This window comes from Fringilla coelebs (genome assembly GCF_963513975.1).
Source record: "Fringilla coelebs genome assembly, chromosome: 6".
Taxonomy (NCBI): Eukaryota; Metazoa; Chordata; class Aves; order Passeriformes; family Fringillidae; genus Fringilla; species Fringilla coelebs.
Window position 1 is genome coordinate 54,754,242 of NC_140034.1, and position 20,914 is coordinate 54,775,155.

Genomic DNA, 20,914 nt, shown 5'->3' on the forward strand with positions numbered 1-20,914 from the left:
GACTTTTGCATCTGGAAAATGCCAGTGGTGGAGGGAGCATCCAAGAGCTGCAGCGCTTGGATGTGTTTCCTGCTCTCAAACCCTGCAGCTTTGCCACCAGCCAGTGATGCAGTGCACTTTAACCACTCCTTAATGTAACACAATACAGCTCCAGCTACTACACGTGGCCAGAACTAAGATGTTTGGCCTTGACTCCCACTGAATTTTTCTCTGTGTACACTGATGTTTTTTCCCTCACATCTGTTTTTGGCAAAATTACAGTTGCCAGATTTGATCCAAACATGTACTTTTTTGCTGCTGGTTTTGTATCGTTTTGTACTTTGACAATATCACCAGATACCAGGGAGAAGGCTTCAGGTGACCTAATTGCAACTTCCAGTACCTGGAGGGAGCTACAAGAAAGAAGGAGAGAGGGCTTGAAGGGGGAAATGGGAGGACAGGGGGAAATGGATTCACACGGACAGAGGACAGGGTTAGATGGGATATTGGGAAGAAATTCTTCCCTGTGAGGGTGCTGAGGCCCTGGCACAGCTTCCCAAAGAAGCTGTGGCTGCCTTGTCCCTGGAATTTTTCCAGGCCACGTTGGACAGGGCTTGGAGCAACCTGGGACAGGAAGATGAACACAGAAGGGGGTTGGAATGAGATTATTCCTTGAGATGATCCCTTCCAACCCAGACCATTCTGAGATACTGAGAAAGCTTTTCCATCCAGTCCTTGCCTAGGTACCATCTTTGACCTGCTGGTTTACTGATAAGAATGGGATTACCGGCAAAAAGTCAGAATAGAAGAAATCTTTTATACTCTAGAGATAATTTTGGTGGGCACTGTAGTGACATTTCCCAAGGGGAGATGGAAGAGATGAATTGCTCACACCTGAGTGAGAGCAAAATGCAAACAGAGGAGCAGTGCAGCTGCAGATCAGGATTCCTCCTGGCTTTGCACAGCACAGATTTCCACATTAGTTCCTGTCAGTATGGAGACCCCTTGACATTATTGGGTCAAAGAAAGGTGCTAATCCATCACAGAAAATGGCTTAGCACTTGATTTATATTCATTTATCTTTGCTCTGCACAAATGCTTTGTTCCTTACCCTGCTTTGAATCAGGCCAGCCTAATATATTGGCATCTCAATCATCATTTGGCTCCCACTGAGATGAAGAAGCAATGGTTGAGCCTGCAGGGCCCTAACAGTAAATCAGTGATTTATTAGGAAGAACAGGGCAGGAAGGTGAAGATCATCTTGAAAATAGGTAGTGAGGAGACTGCTATATTTTTTCTGTTTGTCTGATTATTCTCCCCTGAAGAACTATAAAACAACAAAAAAACCCAAATCAAACTCAAATAACTTCATGTTTCAAAGCAGGGTGTTAAAAATTGAGACATTTATATTTTTACCTTCTTATGGTGATCTTGAAATTAGCCTGGGAAGGGGCATTGGAAGCTGAATGACTTTGCCCACACAGCTACAGTGGGTATCAAGTTCCATCAGCACAGGGCCAAGGCATGTCCAGCTCTGCTCAATCACACTTTGTTGTGCCATGTCTCAGGGAATGGGATGAGGGGAAGGAGACAAATGATACTGGGGGTTAAAGGATAGAGAGTGTCACACGTTCCTCAAGAATTTTGAGGAAAAATTAAATATTTCCAAGGTAATGGTGCAGAATTGGCTCTTATTTATAGGACTGTTTCCCATTCTTTCACTGATTTCTTCCATCAGGGAATGTTTAGGGTTTGGGTGGTTTTTTTTATTTTTTTTGCATTCCTTTTCTACCCTCTTCTTCCATGTATCTATTTCCAGCCTCTCTGAGTCTTCTGTGTGCTCCTTTCCCTTCCTTGTTGTTATTATTGTATTACTTTTGGGGGAAAAGATTGTTCTGAAGTACAGTTTGAACTCCAAATAAGTTTCTGTGTCAGTTCCAAGTGATGTTCCCTATCTCCTATTCCAGTCTGTTCCCACCCATAAGTGGAGCTGCAGGGCAGCCCAGTTTTAGCCTTTACCAGCTTGTCCTTTTTTAACAGAACAGTCTCTTATTTGAGCTGTCACTTCAATAATTTGCTGAAAAGAACTGAAAAAAGCATTCTTAGACAGTTTAACCTCCCCAAATCTGCCTCTGCCATGGTTCTGCCTTTTGCTTTACTCTATGACAAATCTAAAAAAACCTTCTAAGATTTTTTTTCCCTTGGCAGTAATCAAAGCTATTAATATTGCTGGGATATAGTGGTTGCAGACAAACAGCTGGATCCAAAAAGTGATTACTTCTGTGGGATGGGGTTGTTTGTGTGGGATGGACCTTTGCTTTTCAAGTCCTTCCATGCTGTGCATCTCTGCCTTGCAGCAGTGGAGATGCTCCACATTGCCCTCAGAGAGAAAATCATAATTTAAAACAACAGAGAACCCACAAAATAGAAAATAGAGGTTTTATTTTATACCCTAATGACTACAGAAGTTTTATGGACAAAGGTAACACTGTGACTGTTCATTAAAATAAAGAAGTTTTTTTCCAGCTGTGTAGTTTTTGTCAGTTAAAAGATCTTGCTCTAAAATCTTTCATTTTCATTTCACTTTCTTCTGCTGTGAGGCAATTTTCCCTGTTTTTCCATCATTTTGCCTGAAATGATGAAAAATGTTTGGGTTTTTTTTTCCTTCATTGCACTTCTACAAATAACAATGTTCCAAATGTCAGGAAAATAATTGCATGCTATGAAATGAAGTAGATGGAAATCCCGTGCAGGAAAGCCCTGAGACAGCAGCAGGCTGTCAAAATCAATTGGGCTGAATGTTTGAATACATCATGGATCTGCTGCACGGGTGTGATAGAGATATCAAAGTGTATTTTTTTAAATAAAATACAAGATTTGGGTTCTGATTTTCATCCCCTAACCCAGATGCTGTGTTAAAAACCCAGAACATGTGGTTGTGTTTCCAGATTCTTCAAAGAACCGTAGTCATCCTGAGAACTGCTGCTTTTTATGCTTATGCAAAAACTTTACTGTTTTAAAATAAAATTACTGTTTTTTTTCAGTTATAAAACAATGTTGGGGATCCATTAATCAGAATGGTTTCCTGACCAAGTATTCAGATTTTAATGTAAATGTCTGTAAATAATATAGTGGCAGCAACATTCTTTTGGAAACAAAATTCAAAGAGGTCCTGTTTGAGCAGTGAGTACTTGCTCAGGGCAGTTATATTTAGGGCTCTAATGGAAGTGTACAAGTTATGCTTTTTATACAAACTATAAATGGCTACAACCAAGAGACTTAGACTTTGAAATGCACTTGGCACTTGTGCAATAGTGAGACAGGCCAGAGCCTTGTAGTACAGTTGGGTTTGGTTTTTTTTTTCTTTTGCCTGCCAGCTTTACAAATATTGCCAAATTCTTGCAGTGTTGCCACCCCTGAAGGGCACTTTCAAAAATAGATGTTGGATCTGCTCTCTGTTTGGGACTGGTGTGGAGCCTTGAAAAGGTTGCACCCTGAGTGCAAGTGTGATGACAATGAAGAGGTGATGGGGGACAAGAAAGAGGAATTCAGACGCAGAAGCGGGGAGTAAAATAGGTGCTGAAACCAGAACAGGACGTCATGGAAGGAAGCCAGCATGAATGTGGATGGTATGGTCCTTGAGTGCCACACACGATGTGAGAAATGGGCTCAAGCATTGCAGATCTTTCAGATCGGGGGTAAAGCTGAGCAGTTGGTGAGTAAGTGGAATTCCTCAGCTTCACTTCTGAGTGTCTAAACAATTGGTCATTGTTGACAAGATCTCCAGGATGCTTTGAAGTGAGGAAGCAGAAAGTTGCAAAATACTGTCATTAGTAAACGACTAATCAGCTGTATTGAGGGGAAAAACTGCCAAATACTTCCAAGTGTTTGTTTGAGGAAATGAAAATTAAGAGAGCCATAGCTTCTGTCCTGGGCTAGAATTGCTGTTGGTCTTTAGTGCTATCAAAATACTCTTGGGAGAGCAAACCCTGCCTAATGGTGCTTGTCAAATACAAACATTGTTACCAGGATGGTGAAGCTTTTTGTGTTTGTCTTGTCCCAAAAGCTTGCACTAATATGGGGCTGCGGGCAGAGCTGGGGTAAAAAATGACAAAGCTTGTGATTCATGAATTACTCATGCACGTAAACACTGCTGTGAGCAATTTACTGTGCTGAAATAATTCTGAATATTAAACTGGAGGTATCAAATCTACAATGGTGCTGGCTCTTTTCTCCATGAACTCCATGCACCCGCCCCAAGTTTTGTGCTGTCTGGCCGGTGACTCCAAAGCTGAATCATTTTCGTCTGCAGGCAGGGTAGGAATGTGCTCATCCTGGGGAGCCTCCAAGCCTTGCCCTCCTGAGGTCAGACTTCATGGGCTCAGCGCTGCACTGTGTTTCTCTTAGATAAAATTTCAATTTCAAATTGAGTGACAGATGCATATTTCTCCCTGACAAAACCCAAGCTGCTGTTGCTGACAGCTAAAGGAGACAGGCCCTGAGTTGCCTAAAAAATTCCTTTAGGAGCAGTGAGTTGGTTACTTCTGAGTTCCTATTTCCTCGTGGCTTTTTAAAAATAAACTGAGAGTAATCAGCTTTTATGACACTCTGATATTTTAGGTCATTAACTGATGTAATTGTAGTCTTGATGTTTATTACTAAGTGACCATGGTTTCTGAAATCTGATTTTAATGGCTTGCAACAGCCAGGAGAGGCTAAGGAGGGTAGATTTTATCAGGCCAAGGACTCACCTGTATAAAGAAGCAGCCATGCAGGGGTAATTTCTTCCAAAAAATTGCTCTGGAATATATTAGAAGGGATTGCACCGGATTATTCTGGAGTACTTCCCTGGTCAGATTCTCCATCTTGACATTCCCTAAGAAAAGGAACTGGGAGTGGCTGAGGATATAAATTTACTATCCTCTTTGTTTGGCAAGCATACAGATCATGGGATGTATAAATAGAAGAATTGAAGGCAAGTAAAGAGAGGTCATTATGGGATGTACAAAGAGCTTACTCAGAGCACATCTGGGGAACTGGGCATGATTCAAAGGCCAGATTACAGGAAGGACAGTGAACAATAAGGAATGGATTAGAAGGGGGTATTGTGGAGGGTATGAGGGCTCGAGCTGGTGCCTGCAGTTGCTGCAGTCCCATTGCTTACACCAAATGAAGCTGGTTTTACTGTAAAAGCACCTAAATTGGAGACTTCAAAAGAATTCCAGGGGAATGGAGACAGAACCCTCTTCTTCCTAAGCTTTCTGATCCCCAGAGCAGTGCCACTAAAGGACTCTTACCACTGCTTATCTGTCATACCTTTCTCCCTGTTTCAAAAACAAAGCTTATTTTTTTAGTGCATATACATATACACATATACGTGTGTGTGTGTGTGTGTATATATATATATATATATATATATATATATATATGTGTATATATATATATATATGTTGTTTCTTTATAATTTCTTATGGTACTTCTGCTCTGTTTGTCAGAATAGCTGTCCAGTATTGTACCGACATTCACATCTCTACAGGGCTAAAATAATTTTGCTTTCCTTAACCCTGTCAGAGTTGGGTAAAGCTTCTCTTCTGATGTCATAAGCTCCACTGAGGTGTAATTAAATATTGTCACAATATCTGTCCTTTTATCTCAGAAGTAGCTGCATCTTGGGGAGCTTTATTGAAGGTAAAAAGGGCTTTGTAAATGAAAAAAGGGCTGTTGGTAAGGGGCAAAAAATGTGCTATTGACACATACGAGAAATGGGGACACTGCTAAATGTTGAGCAGCATGAAGGAGTAAGTTGAGGATGAGAAATGAAGCAAGAACACTGCTCCTGTCACATCACCCTTACCAGGAATGAAGCAATATCCTCATTTTTCAGATAAGCAGACTTAGACTCTGAGATTAATCAAACTTCTGGTTGGGTTTTACACAAGTAGGGAATTCTAAGTCTTCAGCCTCTTGGACCACAGTAATTTTTTGGCACAGGATTCTGGTTTTCTATTTCTTTCACAGTGTTCATAATCTATTTACACCACTCCTCATAAATCTTTTTTTCATTGATATTTCTAACCCAGTATGGGGTTTTCTCTTTAGTGTGCCATATTGGATCCTGAAAATAAGAGTCCTGGAAGCATGGATTTATTGATAATTGGTGGATTTTTTAACACTGATCTTACAGTGTAGCACAGGTCTTTGCCTGCCCTTGGGCCCTGCATAGAAGAGCCAATGCCTGGAAAATCTCATGTACAAAATTCCAAAAGGATCAGCCGAGTTTTAGGGATGTACTTGTTGACATCTGAGCACACACACTTCTCTTCAGAAGTACTTGTAGGAAGTAATAACAGTAGAAAGCATTTACAGTTTGCATTTACAGATTGTATCCCCAAAGGTCTTTTATTAGGACATATAAAACAGGAAGCATAATTCTACAAACCTAGACTTAAAGCCACATAATTATTCCATTTATTTCCCATCTCTGGATCCAGGTTGTGGGAGCAATGTCTCTGTGCTGCCCAGTTTCATACTGAGAGTTTGAACTGGGAATTTTGAACAGGGAGCAATGTCTCTGTGCTGCCCAGTTTCATAAAGGGAATTTGAACTGGGAGGTTTGGGCTTTGCCAAGTGCTGGTTCTGGTGCAGGAGTTTTGTGGTGGCTTCTTTTCCTTTTGCCCGCGTTTCTCCATCTGGGAAATAGGAATGAGGACAATCATTGTGCTGTGTTTTTTGGCAGTTAGGACAATGCAAGCTCAGGATATGTTCCCTTGTGCTTATGTTCAATTAAGTCCTTGGCGCCGGGCCAGGTTAGTGGTTGTCCAGAAGACCACAGGGATATGGAAGTGGGATTAGTGACTCAGTAAATTCTTACTCGATATTAAACCAAGGCCTTTCTCCTACTTTTATAGTCATTTCCAAGCCCATATATCACAGCTGCATTCAAATGGAATACAGATCCTTCCTACCTTTGTCCAATTCCACCATTTTCATAGCAAAAGGAAAGCAAAATATGTGGGATGAAGACAGGCACAGGGAGTTTCCTATGACTAGGGACGCATTTTTAGTGATGGTCCACAGGCTCCTGCCCTTTCCCTGGCTGTGTGCTCCATGGCTTTCCCTGCTTTTTAGACTTCCAGTTGCTGCAGTGACCTGCACCCCAGGAGAAAGGGGTGGTGAGTTTTGAGAGTGCTTTATAAGTCTCTCCTGGGTTATTTTCGTACTTTACTTAAGCAGTGCCTGTTGACACTGAGCTATGGAAAGACTGTGAGCGTGAAGGCAACTTATTCCCTGATAACATCCCCGAAGTCTAGGAAAACTGTATTTTATTAAATTGGAGAGAATGTTGTCTCTTTGAGCAGTAGGACCAAGACTGAGGGCTGTGTGACTCTGAGGTGTCCAGAAGTGTCCCCTTAGGACATCAGCTCTTTGATGGAGAGATCCAGCAGAGCACTTGCAGAAAAATTTTAAATCTCCTCCACTTGCAGCTTCTCCCTCCTCTGCTTCTCCTCCTGTTTCCAATTACAGAATTACTGTTTAATGTGGTTGCAGATATAGGAAACTGTGATTGATTTTTCTTGCTGCTGACAAACTGGGAGAGATGCCTGCCTCCCTGCTTTCTAGCAGAAGCCACACTCTTTTCCTATATATGAGCAATTAGGTGCATTGTTCCCTGATCACAAGCCTCTCTCACCATCTATAGCATGGCTGCAGTTGATTATAGAGCCTGATGTGTTTAAATTTTGAGGGAGCTCTATCAGGAACACTTTGGTTGCTGCTTTATGGAGGGATTAGTTTATGTTCTGTCAAAATGATCCCATCTCATTTCATAAAATAAAGAGGGGTTGAGCTTTCCTAGCCGCGGTAGGTCAGCAAGGAGAAAACAGAACTCCAGGAACTGGCATTAATTCCTGCTGGTGCTCCACACTGGGAACTGATTGGCAAGAGGGAACTGCAGGGCATTGTGTGGTGTGGGAGAACGGGGAAGGGAGAACAAGGATAGCCTTGAATGCTCCTGGCCATGAGGAATGGCAGGACTTTGTGCAAGGTGACAGCCATCCCGATGTCATGGCCACGTTCCAATGTGGGAACTGCACTTGCACTTGGCTGAGCTTTCCCCTGGCTCCATTGGAATTGGTGGGATTTGGCAGCTCCAGCGCAGTCAGGTCGTCACCGTCTGCCTTCAAAACTTGGGCCTTCCAAAATTTCAGTTCACAGGGATTAGCCATCATTCCCACTCCCCAGAATGTTTCTTGCAGAATTTATCCCAAGCCAAACATTGCAAAAGCATGCTGCTGTAGAGATGCCTGCTTGGTTTCCTAATGCATTTTTCAAGCATACTCACAGCGCTCCTGGTTTCACACATGGGGCTTTTAGCAGCAATTGATAATGTATAGAGATGATTTTGAATTTTCCAAGGGCTTTCTGGTTGGTTTGGCCAAATAGGTGCTTTTTATCCTACTGTTCTGATTTGTTTTATGGATGTGTTTAGGTATAAATAGCACACTGTATTGTCCCATGCATTTTGCTAGGTTTATTTAAAAAAAAAACAGTTTTTCCGTGTCAGTAGTTTATGGTGTATATCCCTGTCCTAATTATATTCCTGATTCTTTGCCTAATCTGTCATGAGCAGAGCCAGTGCATTTCTGAAATAAGGAAATCAGTACCCTGGGCAATTTCCATGAGGAATCCCAGACAGCAGAATTTGAGTGCTTTCCAGCCAAGACTCCTTGGCCCTTTGCCACTTGTGAGTGGCCCCATCTTAACCTCTAGACATCACAGAAGTGTTTGAAAGCCATCAAATGGCTGATGAGTTAATCTCTAGGAAGCTGTCTGCCAATATCAAGGGTCCAGACTGGAGAAAGCCCAGACAAAACCATTACAACAAGGTAAAAATGATGGCAAGTCCCTTTGCATGACCATGGCATGCAAATGGTGTGAGGTGTGAAGGGGCTGTGGGTAGCTGGAAAGTTAAACATTCCAATCTCAGAGCAAAATTCAGGGAAAGGTCTATTTGCCTGTATCTGAGAGCAAAAGATCAGAATTTGATGCCAGCCTCTGAATTGTGAGGGCATTCAGAGATGGACCTGGGGTTCCTTACAGGAGTTGTCCTGCTTGAGGAACTGGATTGACTGCTCAGCTAGGGGAATCATAGAATCAGGCAGTGGTTTGGCTTGGAAGGGCCTTTTAAAGATAATTTAGTTCCAAACCCCCTGCCATGGGCAGGGACACCTTGCCCTAGACCAGGTTGCTCCAAATCCTGTCAAACCTGGCCTTGAGCACTTCCAGGGATGGGGCAGCCACAGCTTCTCTGGGAAGCTGTGCCAGGGCCTTCCCACTCTTATAGTAAAAAATTCCTTCCCAACATGCCATCTAAACCCAGCCCCTTCAGTTTAAGGCCATTCCCCTTTATGCTGTCATTCCATGCCCTTCTCCAAAGCCCCTCTCCAGCTGTCTTGGAGCCCCTAGGGTTCTCCCTGGACTCATCCCCTCCCCAGGTTGAACATTCCCAATTCTCCCAGCATGTCTCCAGAGCAGAGGTGTTCCAGCACGTGCTGGAAACCCCAAGAGCTTTGCCCAGCCCTGCTCGGGGGAGCCATCATGTTAGAGCCAAAGCTCTCCACAGAGCTGCTGCACCTCTTAAAGCAGAAAGATGTCCAGGAGAGTGAACAGACTTTTCCCTGGATCTTGCACAGGCTGGAAACATTTTCAGTTGCTATTGAAAAGCATCAGATTACGGACAACAATTTCAAACTCTTTAGGCAAGCAGAATAATTTGAGTTTAAGGAACTGCTTAACTGGAATTCACCCAGTCATGACTGCCTTTTAAGAGCGTTGGCAGCAAGTGCTTGTGAGCAGGTTTCATATTTAACCGAGGCAGAATAAATATGGCTTTATTTCCAGCTGCTGTTTCAAAAGCTATGGAAAGATCAGGAAAAAATTGTTAGCCAGCCATGCTTTAATTGAGAATCAGGCCATTCCAGAGGTGACTTGTGAGCTCTTGCTGCTCCTGAGGTTTGCGCTAAGCCACACTTGAATTCACAGTCTCTCCTTAACTCCACCAGGGCCTGGATCCTGTACATAAAATCTTAATTAAAAATACTGCCCAAGTAGTTCATCCCTGCACAGTAACTATGTGTTGTTTCACATTGTTTTGTGGAAAAAACACAGTTTGGAAATTCAGGAAATAAAGGTGAATATTAAACTGACAGTGTTCTGACCTGGATTGATTTATTTCAGTTGCAGTTTTGCTTATCTTGCTAGTCATTATTACAACCAGTGCTGCCACTAGTATGAAAATGCAGGAATGATATTTCCAGACAGAAACTGCCCATGGTTTATACCATTGTAACACTTTTTGACTGAAAATTCCTTGATTTGGGAAGCCGGAGAGCAAGAACCATAGTTTGGGTTACAAATAATCAGCACAAGGCACTTGCCTGTTATCAAAAAAGGGGGTATTTAATTGGTATTAAAGATTAAGTCCTCTTCCTACTTAAGACATCACTGGGCAAAGCTTGACTGCAGATGTCCTTGTGCCTGAATTTCTGATCTGAGGAGCAACAATGATGCTTTTCCAGCTCTATACAGTTACTGGGAGTGGATCAGGGAGGAAACCCAGATTAGGGTGCTGCAAGATAGAATAGTTGTGGGGTACATTTCTGTTTTTCTTCCCACTGTCCCAAACTCAGTGTTGGGAGATGTGTCCTCATTCCCAGGCCTGCTTCTACCTGTGGAGACCTGCCAGATGTGGGGAACCTTGGAATCTCTGTGTCATTTATCCCCCTGTCCCAGGGAAAATCCCCAGTGGCATCACTGGGCTTTGGCACATGGCCAAAGTCTTGCTGAGTTCCGTATTCCTCTCTGGTGCCTAAAGGATGTTCCTCAGCTGTGCCAAGGCAGGTAACAGCATAAATCTTATCCCCAGCTACCTTGGATGAGTCGTTTTTCCTAAGGTAAATAAATCCTCAATGTTTCCAAGCATCACCTGACAAACTGTGAACTGGAAAACTGAGAAAATGGTGTTGCCTTTTGCGAGCCAAAGCGTTCTGCAAATCTTTATTTTTAATTCCTTGTTAGAAAACAGAACCAACTGAAAGGGGCTGGCAGAGAAAATGTACCCCACTCCTTTCCCTCTGCCGGGCTCAGCAGTGGAGCTGCCAGTTTCTGTTTTTGCCTCTGTAGAATTATGTGCCTCTATTTGAAAGTTTTGACAAATCAGGCTGTTTTCATTCTCCCTCTGCCATAAATTCAATCCATATGTCTCTCAAACATCCTTTCATAGCTTTGGCATGGAAAAGGAAGTGGCTTAGGCTCTGTATAGTGTATTTAAAGCAAAGCTCTCCTAGTTTGCATGCATGGCTTCTGGTAGCTCTTAAAGCCTCAACTTCCTAATTATTCAGGTTAAGAGGGCATTGGCAGAGCATTCTCCATGAACCAACAGTGATGTACAGTGAAGGAGCACAACAGGATAAATCATTCCCTTATTGTCATCATGTCCAGGAAGTTTCTGATACAGCCCTTGGCTTTGCCACAAAGCAGGATGCAAAGAGGATGTGAAAAGGGTAGGAGAGATCAATCCAGCATAAAATCTCAAAAGAAAACATCAAGACAAAGAAACAAAGGGTCTTGCACAATCAGCTGCAGGGTTTTGTTGGGCAACAATACCTAGCACCTATGTGACAGGAGGTCACTGCCACGGGAGTAAAGAATCTCCACGTCCCAGCCTGAGCCAGGGTCGGGAGGTGAGGGTGGAAGGAAACGTGGGTCGGAGCTGAACTCTATTGCTGTGGATCAAAGTTTAAAAGCAGAAATACAGGATGCAGCAGGCTAAGAGCACAGGCAGTCGTGGCTGCTCTGAGTGCCCTTGTCCAGAATCAGGGGAAATATGGGCCAGGAGGTACTGTTGGAATTGTGCGATGGATCTGTAATTAAAAATGGGGCAGTAGTGAGGGCACAGGAACAATGGCTGAGTGACTGCAGGTGGCTTTTTGGAGTCCACCTGCCCTGTGGATGTAGTGGCACCAGATCTACCCCTAGGTGCCACTGGACAGGGCAGGTCACTTTCCCAGCCCAGCCTCTGTCACAACGTGCTCCCTGCCTCGCATCCACTTCAGAGATCACATTCCCCCTTTCTCTGTGCCACACAGAGCAATCAGTTCCTGTGCATTTGATGGAGAGGAGATGTGTGTGGTAAACGTGTGTGCAGTGTAATTACCTTCCTAATCTCTCTCTCTCACACAGGGGTCATTTACGAGATGAAAATTCAGGCAGCCTCAGACCTGCTGGGCGTCGCTTGGCGCATCCAGAGGTGTGCACATGCAGAAACCACAGTCTGAGCACCTGAAACTGCATGGCAGGTTCAAAGGGCTGGCACAGCCCCTGGTTTTGTTTGCAGGGTTGAAGGGATGAGGTGGACTCCAGGCTATATTCCACATCTCTCCAGATCAGGCCCTTCTATCTGGAGATCTGCATACAGCTGTTCAGCAGCGAGCCGTGTGTGCGCGGCCCTGTTGTTGTATAAACAAGAGTAGAAAATTAACCAAAGCTTTTCATGTAGTTTTATCTCGACTGCAATTTGTTTCCAGCTCTTCAAGGCTGTAGGAACATTCAGCCTTACTCCCTGGAGCCTGTTTCAGCCATCCCAGCGGTGTTCACAGCGCTATTTGATTTCCTTTGAACTGTTCAAAAATTTGCGGAGAAAGGTGCAAGTTCTGTCTCTCTCCTGGAGGGATTTGCTTTTCCACACGAAGCATGGGCTGATTTGTAAGAGGTGTGCTGTGTGCTCTGTCCCAGGTGTGCTGTCCCTCCCTGCCTACTTCAGCCCCTACCACGACGGCTCTGTGTGCAGCGATGGCCGGGCCGACGCCTATGCGCAGCTGGAGCTGCGGACCCTGGAGCAGTCCCTGCTGGCCACATGCGTCGGGAGCATCTCGGAACTGAGTAAGTCTGGGATGGAATCCTGTAATCCACCATGGGGTTCTTCCAGCAGGGCACAAGAGCCCATCCCTCCTCCACTGCTGAGGGGCTGCAGGAGCGCTGCCACTGTTGGCAGCGTGAGCAGCATTAATGTTGGGTGAGACGTAATCGTCTGGTGGTGCTGTTTATGCAAATCAGCTGGTATCATTAGTCTGCTTAATGTCTAATTCACTTGGAGAGGTGTGAGATGTGCTTCTTTTGGTTTTTTGGTTTGGGTTTTTTTTTTTGGTAGAGAAGTTACTGCCAGCTGAAGTTGGATGCTCTTTCTTAGATGCCTCTGGAGGCTCTCCTGTGCATTTGTGAAGCACAGCAAACCTCCCAAAGACAGCAAAGAGGATTCTTTTGGTTAGTGTTTCTGCAGTGGACATGTCTGGGATATTCAAGGAAAAGCTTTTTGGTTACTTAAAAAACAAAAAGTGAAAGAAAAAGAAAATCTGAGAGCGCTCTGGTTACAAAAACTTGTTCAACCCCCCCTTTTTTTTTAAAGCTGACCAAATGAAATGTTCCATTCCTAGAGTACTCACAAAGCCCCTTTAAGTAAACAAAAATGATTTGTGTTTTCCTGGTCTACTTTCCCTCTTGCAACGTTTCTGCTGGCATCGCTTTCTTAGCCTGCACCATCTGAATGCTAATGAATGCCAGGGCCAGTAAGGAGTTTGTGTGTTTCACCATTTATTTTGCAACCTGCCTTAGTTTGAGGTTTTCAAATTCCTTCAACACACCTCTATTTATCCTGGAACACAAGAGAACATTTGTAGCAAGGGCCTGGGATTGAATACAGCTTCCTCTCTCCCTCTTCCCCCATCCCTGCCTGGCCAACTTGGTCAGTACATGCAGTGAATGGCTCTCCTGATACAGTTGCCTTTTTTTTTTCCTAATTTTTTTTTTTAAATGTTGCTGCCCATTGCCAGAAAAATAGAGTGAGTGTGCAAAGAAGAAGGAATGTTATTCTGAGCTGAAAATTTGAATTCCAGATGCATTTCTGCTATAAACTGTGCAGACTTCTGTGTTAGCACCAGCACTGGAGGATCCGTGATGCTCTCGTAAAACGTGTGGATCCTGGAGCTACTGAAGTGGAAAGGCAGAGTTGTTAGAAGGATTTTTTTATTATTCTGAAGTGGGTCCTTAAAGCTGAATGTGCTGTACAACAAAGGAGTGGCAGGGCTTTAGACTACAAGCTGAGATTTTTAATACCCTGTTGGTCTGAACCACTAAAAATGTCATGTTTAGACATACAGTAGCTTTGTGGGGCTTTCTCCTGTTTAACAGTAGAACCCCAGGGCTTCTGACTAACAAATTTAGTGTATTACTTTTAGATATAAATGAACAAATAATAACTTCCCAAGAATTTCAGAGGGAGGTGTTGCTAATGCATATGTGGCACCACTAAACTCAGGTTGCTTTCCCAGGAGCCAGCTTTGTGATGGGGTGACTATTTCAGTTCCATCCTTTCCCAGTATTGTAACTTTTGGACACAATAGAGCAATGTTTCCTGTGAGAGTTTGAGGGGACTGTGAAGCATAAAGCAGCAGAGATTCTCCCAAGGAAAAAACAGATCCTAGCTAAGTATAGTAATAATTTAGCTCACTCGTTGGCAGTCATACTGCTCAAAGATGAAGCTTTTAAAGCTTTTTGGAGTTTGTAACGCAGCACAACACAAGGAGATTAAACAGGGTTGTGCCTAAAGCAAGCTTATTGCAAAAAGATCAGCTTTGGGGTCATTGCTCTGAGAACTTTTTAAAAGTCTGCAGTCCTAAAATTCTGAATGCAACTGTGTGATCCAGGTCACCTTAGTTGAGGCCTCCTCAGGTCCACCGTGCTCTGACACAGAGGCAGCTTGGCTCTAGTTCAAAAACCAGGAGGAATGAGAAGGCCAGAGACCTCCTGGATTGAGCTACTTATAATGCTGAGGGACAGATTTCTGGCACAGCTTGAGACAGCCAGCATGATAAAGATTGGCTTTTTAGTAAGAGAGTCAGGTCCTGGATGTTCTGGAGAAACCTGCAGCTGGAGTGAGAAGACCCCTCAGAGAAGGGGTTTCTGTCTTGAACATAATGTCACTAATTTGTCTCAAGTGCCTGGGCAAAGAGGGTAAACAGCATGACCCAGTTGGAAGAAATGGGAGCAACCTCCTGAAAAAAGTAGAGTGAAGTATTGGTGCTACTGACTTTGCCTTGTGAAACTGTCACTGCCAGGTTGGGCAGAGGACTTTGTACAAAGACATTTTGTAGGCTGGCAAAAAAAATTTGATATTTGTGGGTGGAAAGAGGAGAACTCCAGCAGTAAACCAGCCAACTCCTCACTGTAAAGAATGTGTGGTAACTGAGAGGTGTTGCATTTCATGTTTTCTAACTGATAACTTGGTATTTGAAAGAAAGTGTTGCCGAGTGGCAGCCTGAAGGACAGCACACCCTCTGCCTTTGTGGAGGAGGTTCTGTGCACACAGCAAACATTCCTCTGAGCTGTGAGAGCTTTGATTTGTTCAAGAAGCATGACTGAAATCACTGTGGGTGCCTAATAAAGAGATGATTTTGTGTTTTCTCCCTGTGTGCGCACAGGCGATTTGGTCTCGCGAGCTATGCACCACATGCAGTGCCTGAACACCATCCGGCCCGGCATGAGCCCTGTGCGGCAAACCCGGCAGCAGCAGCCCATCTCCTGGTCCCCTGATGCCCTCCACACCCTCTACTACTTCCTACGCTGTCCCCAGATGGAGTCCATGGAGAATCCCAACCTGGACCCTCCGAGGATGACGCTGAGCAATGAGCGGTAGGTCGGTGAGCTGGGAGTGGGCACGGAGCAGGCTGGAAGGGCTCCTTCTGTTGGATTTCCAGGGCAGGTTTGTGGGATGCTACCTAGGAGGCATCAGTTATTCCTGCAGCCAGGCCACATTAGCTTGTCAGCCCTGCCAAGTTTGCGAAGCCTTGGAATCAGAGCTGGAAAGTGAGCTGGTTTTTCGTGCAGTCTTTCTGAGCGAGGCACAAGGCTGTGTGCTGCCAACAGGGCTTGTCTGGAGACCTTGCCAAAAGTACATGTGGTTGCCTAAAGCAGGAAAGGCCTTCCCAAAGAAAATGTTACCTCCTGAATGGTGCCAATTAACAATTGTCATCGTTCTGGGGAAAAATCACGCCGTTTGCTGAGGGGAGGGTTTAGGGGATTTATGAACAGGGGATTTATGAACATCCTACTTGAGGGTTGCTTCAGTTGGTGCTGTGTGTCTGGAGTAGAAAGAAATTTCTATGAGAAGCCAGGAGCTAACCAGGGAAGGCAGTGGGTCTCCTTGCCTTCTGCCAGCTCCATGACCAACTCTCAAAGTAGGGCCATTATTAGAGCAGTCAGAAATTTTCCAGCGGGATGTTTTTGCTCTTGGAAGCCTCCCTGGTTTCCTTCCTGCCCAGCCCCTTGGCAGGCTGCCTGACAGGCTGGTGGCACAGGAGAGCTGAGGAGTCCTCAGAGCTGAGTTCCTGGACAGGTCAGAAAGCTCCTGCTCCCCAGTTGCATTCTGCAGGGAGACCCAGGCCACTCCAGACTTGTTTCTCCACTTCCAAGTGCACATCCAAGTTTCTGTTCATTTCTGAAATCTTAAATGGAAAGTTCTGGTTTTTGGTTATCCATTATTTATTCTAGCTTGCTTTTTGGATGTCTTTTTGGCCTGCTGGACATCAGGCTGAGGGAAGACTCTATCCTGGCCCTTCCCAAAAGCAGCTTGTGGCTGGGAAGTTTCCTGGTATATTGATGAGCTGAGGCCATACTCATAAAACAAAAAAGCAAAAAATTGGACAGGTGAGCAGGGAAAGGAGAACATTTCTGCAGTTTTATAAATTACATGGTTTCTTCTCCCCAGCTTGGGCTTTACTGTACTCAGCCCAGCTTCTGAAATCTGTATGAAATCATAGTAACACACAAATAATTAATTACAGAAGTAACAAAAGGTTGCCTTTCTGTTCGATCCTCCCCTGAAATCTTTTAAAAAAGAGAAGAACTCTACAAAGAGAGGGAAGAGATATACAGATAGGAAGAATCAGGAGGAATTAAGTTGAATAAAGTAAGAGTAGAGAGAAGCGTGGCTGCACACGTCAGCCTGCTGGTGGCTCAGGTTTTTGTGCTCACTAACCTTAATCTAGGTTACCCCTACCTAGTGCAAGGCCGTTTATTTTGCACACTGTGCAAAAAAAAGTTTTCATGAGGCCAGACTGTGTAAAGTTGTGCCACTGGTTCCCACAGTGGTACAGCTGAGGCTGCTGAACAGCTTGTATCAGAAATGTAGATTAGGCTTTCTGTTTTGTGTTCTTTTCATTGCTCTCAGTGTAATGATGTTACTGTAGCTACTTGTTTTGTACACTGGGGATAATAAATGAGTTAAATCAGGAGAGCAGTTATCTCTCCAATTGCTCCCAAACAATGCTCTTCACATGGTTCACCAGAGTTTTTCTGGAGGCTGCAGCTCTGTTCTGTTTTGAAATCCGCACTAGATCCTACAACAGCTGGGGTAAGGGAAATTTCTGCCATTTTTTTGATCAGTACTTAGCTGTAAAGGAAATTAAAGAGGATATATTGAAATGGAGTAAAAACTGACATGAAGAAAAAAACCCAACAACCTGAGCACTTAAAGGAATGGCTTTGAAAATTTATGGAAGCTGGAAATGAAATTAATACTGCCCCTCCAACCCTAGGTTCTGTTTGCTGCAGGATGTGTTTGTGTCTCGCTGTCCTGAGCTCTGGGCACATACCTAGCACAGGCAGGGGATGAATCCTGCTGGCAGCACTTGGCAGAGGAGGTGCTTTGCTCTCTCCTGGCTGAGGAGAGAGGCAGCCGAGGCTGCGTGCGACGCGCGGGACTCGTGGCGTGAGAGATGAGGGCACTGATTCACCTAATGTGACTTGGCAAGGCTGTGCAGCCCAGTTCTTTTGTTCTTCCCTGAGCTGTGCTAAATCAGCTGCAAACTGGGCACTGCTCTTTTGTGTGTGTGTGCTCACTTTCTGGAACACACGTGTTCCATGCTCCGCAGCCCCAGCTCTCCTTCTGCTGGAAAAATCGCACTCACGAGCACGGACAGTAACGCTGACCTGTTCTGCCTTTGCTTGTGCTTCAGTCCCCACGCTTCTGCCTAAATCTGTGCATCTATTGATCTGAAATTCAGCAAAGAGAGGGGTAGCTGTTAGAGCTGCAGGCTTGGTAAGACCTGGTTTTGGGGAAGATCCATGAGACAAGCTGATTCAGTGGAAAGAGCTGCAGTCATTCATTCACAGACCTGACAGTCTGCTGTGCAGTTTGGCTTTCTGTGTGTCACACTGCCATGCAGAATACTATTAAAATCATAACACTGTAGGGTCTGGAAGGTCTTCACTTCAGCATGAAGGCAGGCCTAGGATTCAGTTCTGAAACCATGCCTAATGGAGGCTGTCACGTGCAGTGAAGGGCTTTTAAAAGCCTAGCTGAGCTTCTGCATTTACCCTGCAGCAAACTGCAGACGGTATGAAAAGAGACACACTTGCAAATTTGAGGCACCCTGGTGAACAGAGCCAGTTTCAACCCACACAAATGTGTTTTTATCCATGCTAAACACCTTGGCAAAAGACCTGAGGCAAGGAAGCTGAAGAGGGCTGCAGCAGTGGGGTGGATGGAGTCACCTATACAGCCCTCTGTAGTATGTGGATGCTTTGGGATACCCAACAGGCTGAAACTCTACAGAGTTTGTGGGTTGGGGATGTTTGCTTCTGGCACCTTCAGGTGAAGGTGTTGAAGCAGGAGGATGAGAAGAGGCAGAATTAGAAAGCACTCAGGTATCTCAGGCAAAACACGAAGCATTTCCAAAGTAAATGCAGCTGCTTGCTGTGCAACCAAGACATGGCCCACTTAGAACCCCAGAATGACCTTGTTTGCTGCACAGACAGTAAACCATCTGCTGTTTGGGGTCGAACAGGACACCTGAGGAAGCGTTTTGCAAACACAGAGTGCCACTTGTGCAATATTTTGGCAAGGGAATCAGACCCTGAGGTGAGCACTAGCTCAGTGAGGATACACCTGAGTGCCCGGAGGCTTGGAACTTTTCCGTGTCAGCAGAGTTCTGTCTGTGCTGCTGCTGCAAAAAAGGCCTTTGCTGGGCAGTAAAATACTTTTATTTTCTCTGAGATCCTACACTGTGTTGTGTTAGGGGTCAGACTGTGTGGTTTTGGACCAGGCACGTGGCATTTCTGCTTTCTTCACTCTGTTCCCGCTCTGGGATTTCTCCCATTGCTTATGTCAGGCAGGCTGAGCTTGGGAGCACTCTTGCAGCCTGAGCTCATGTCCCAGAGCATGTTTGCTGGGATTGTTTGGGATACTGTGACTTGAGAAGAGCCATTCAAAGGTAAACGAAGTTCCTTTCTCCTTTTTCACTTTTCCCCACATGGGATATAAAGCTTTTGTTTTATTTTTAATGATGTGTCAAGGCAGGAATGCTCTCGCAGTGATGCTTATCATGGGGAGTATTTGTCAGCTCCCACAGAGCCCAAATCGAGGTCAATATTTAGGCTCATTTTACTGCTGAATGGACTGCTCGGCCCTGGGTTAATTACTTGGCCAGCATAGTGGTCCAACCTTAAAGTTGGGAATAGACACCACCCTGTGCCCTCATCCTGTCTCTTTTTGGTTATCATCTGCCTGCAGCACTTATTGTTGGAAAGTCAGCATGATCTAATACCTAAGAACAGGCAAAAAAGTTGCGTCCTGCTTCCTTGTGTAGCTGATTATCTGTGGGTTAGGGCAGGCTGGGCTTCTTCCCCTTCCAGCTGCCCTATGAAAAAAAAACTCTAAATTTTTGTCTGTTCTTGGTACTGTTGGTCTGTAGAACATTGTGGAGCTCATTCCAGGCTTGTCCATCAGTGCCTGTCGATCCAGCCATGTCAGCCCTTTCCAAGCTGTCCATGCTGCAGCAGTACCAAGTTTTTCATGTTGTCTGAGTTTGCTGGTGCATTATTTTAACCCAGACATCAGGGAGAGAGTATAAAACAATTTACACGTGGAGAAGCCCACAGACCGTACCCATCTTGAATCTGTCAGTGGAAATCCAGCAAAACGCCGGGGAAATTCCAGAGCTGATGGAGGATTTGTCAGCTGCCAGCAGTGAAATTTTGGGGCTTGTCAATTTAAATGAAATTCACAGCTCTTAAGCTGGAAAACTGGAAGAAGACCAGGGGCCCACCTCTTAAGAAAAGAGAAAGTCTGTTGGGTTTGCCATGTGCAGGCTCCAGATTTGCTGCTTGTAAACAGACCTGGCCTCACTCAGTTTCTCCCTTGTCACAGAAAATCCTTCAGGAAGGCTGCTGCTCATCCGGCCTTCAGCTCAGTGGCTGCTCTTACCTACCAGGTGCAAAAGTGACCTGGATTTGTTTTCTGCTTCCACCAGGAGTCTTCCCATTACATCTATTACCTCTCATGATCCAAAGCCAAAGGATAAACATGGAAATCATATTTTTCAGGAGGGTCAGGCAGAAAAAAAGGACTCCTCTGTTAGCTGGGCAGAAGAGGAAGGAGCTGAGCTGCTTACTTGGGTTTTCTCTGTGGAGTGTTCCCAGCAAAGTTATTTATTGGGAAAGGGTGAAAAGTGCATCTGATTCTGAAGGAAGATACATCAATTCTACAAAAGGAAAGATTGCAGCCCTTTCATGCTGTTTTTCAGTGCTCTTTGCTTAAATACTGTATTCTTCCAACATCTGAACTATTGATTTAAATCATCATTGGCTGGAACACTTGATACTTTTTGTCGTGTGTGTAATCTAGACTTACTTTAGCTGGAACAGAAACCAGAGTTGGGTCTAAATTAATTCTTCCTGGTAGAGTGTAAAAATCCTGCCCAAGATGGATGGATGGATGGATGGATGGATGGATGGATGGATGGATGGATGGATGGATGGATGGATTTGCAGTGGTCAGTGCAAAAAAAGAGCCCCTGTGGCATGGCTGGCTTTTAATCCCTAG

The 20,914-nt window shown here is 44.6% G+C and overlaps 1 protein-coding gene across 1 annotated transcript in view; it reads left to right on the plus strand.

The window, feature by feature from the left end:
* The window catches only part of ABTB2 (ankyrin repeat and BTB domain containing 2), a gene marked incomplete at both ends in the record, with an annotated part of 109,588 nt that overhangs the window by 58,916 nt on the left and 29,758 nt on the right, over positions 1 to 20,914 (plus strand). The window contains 2 exons of the mRNA XM_084208260.1: positions 12,772 to 12,918; positions 15,513 to 15,723. Of these exons, the coding sequence (XP_084064386.1) occupies positions 12,772 to 12,918; positions 15,513 to 15,723 (358 nt within the window). The remainder of the gene's footprint in view (positions 1 to 12,771; positions 12,919 to 15,512; positions 15,724 to 20,914) is intronic.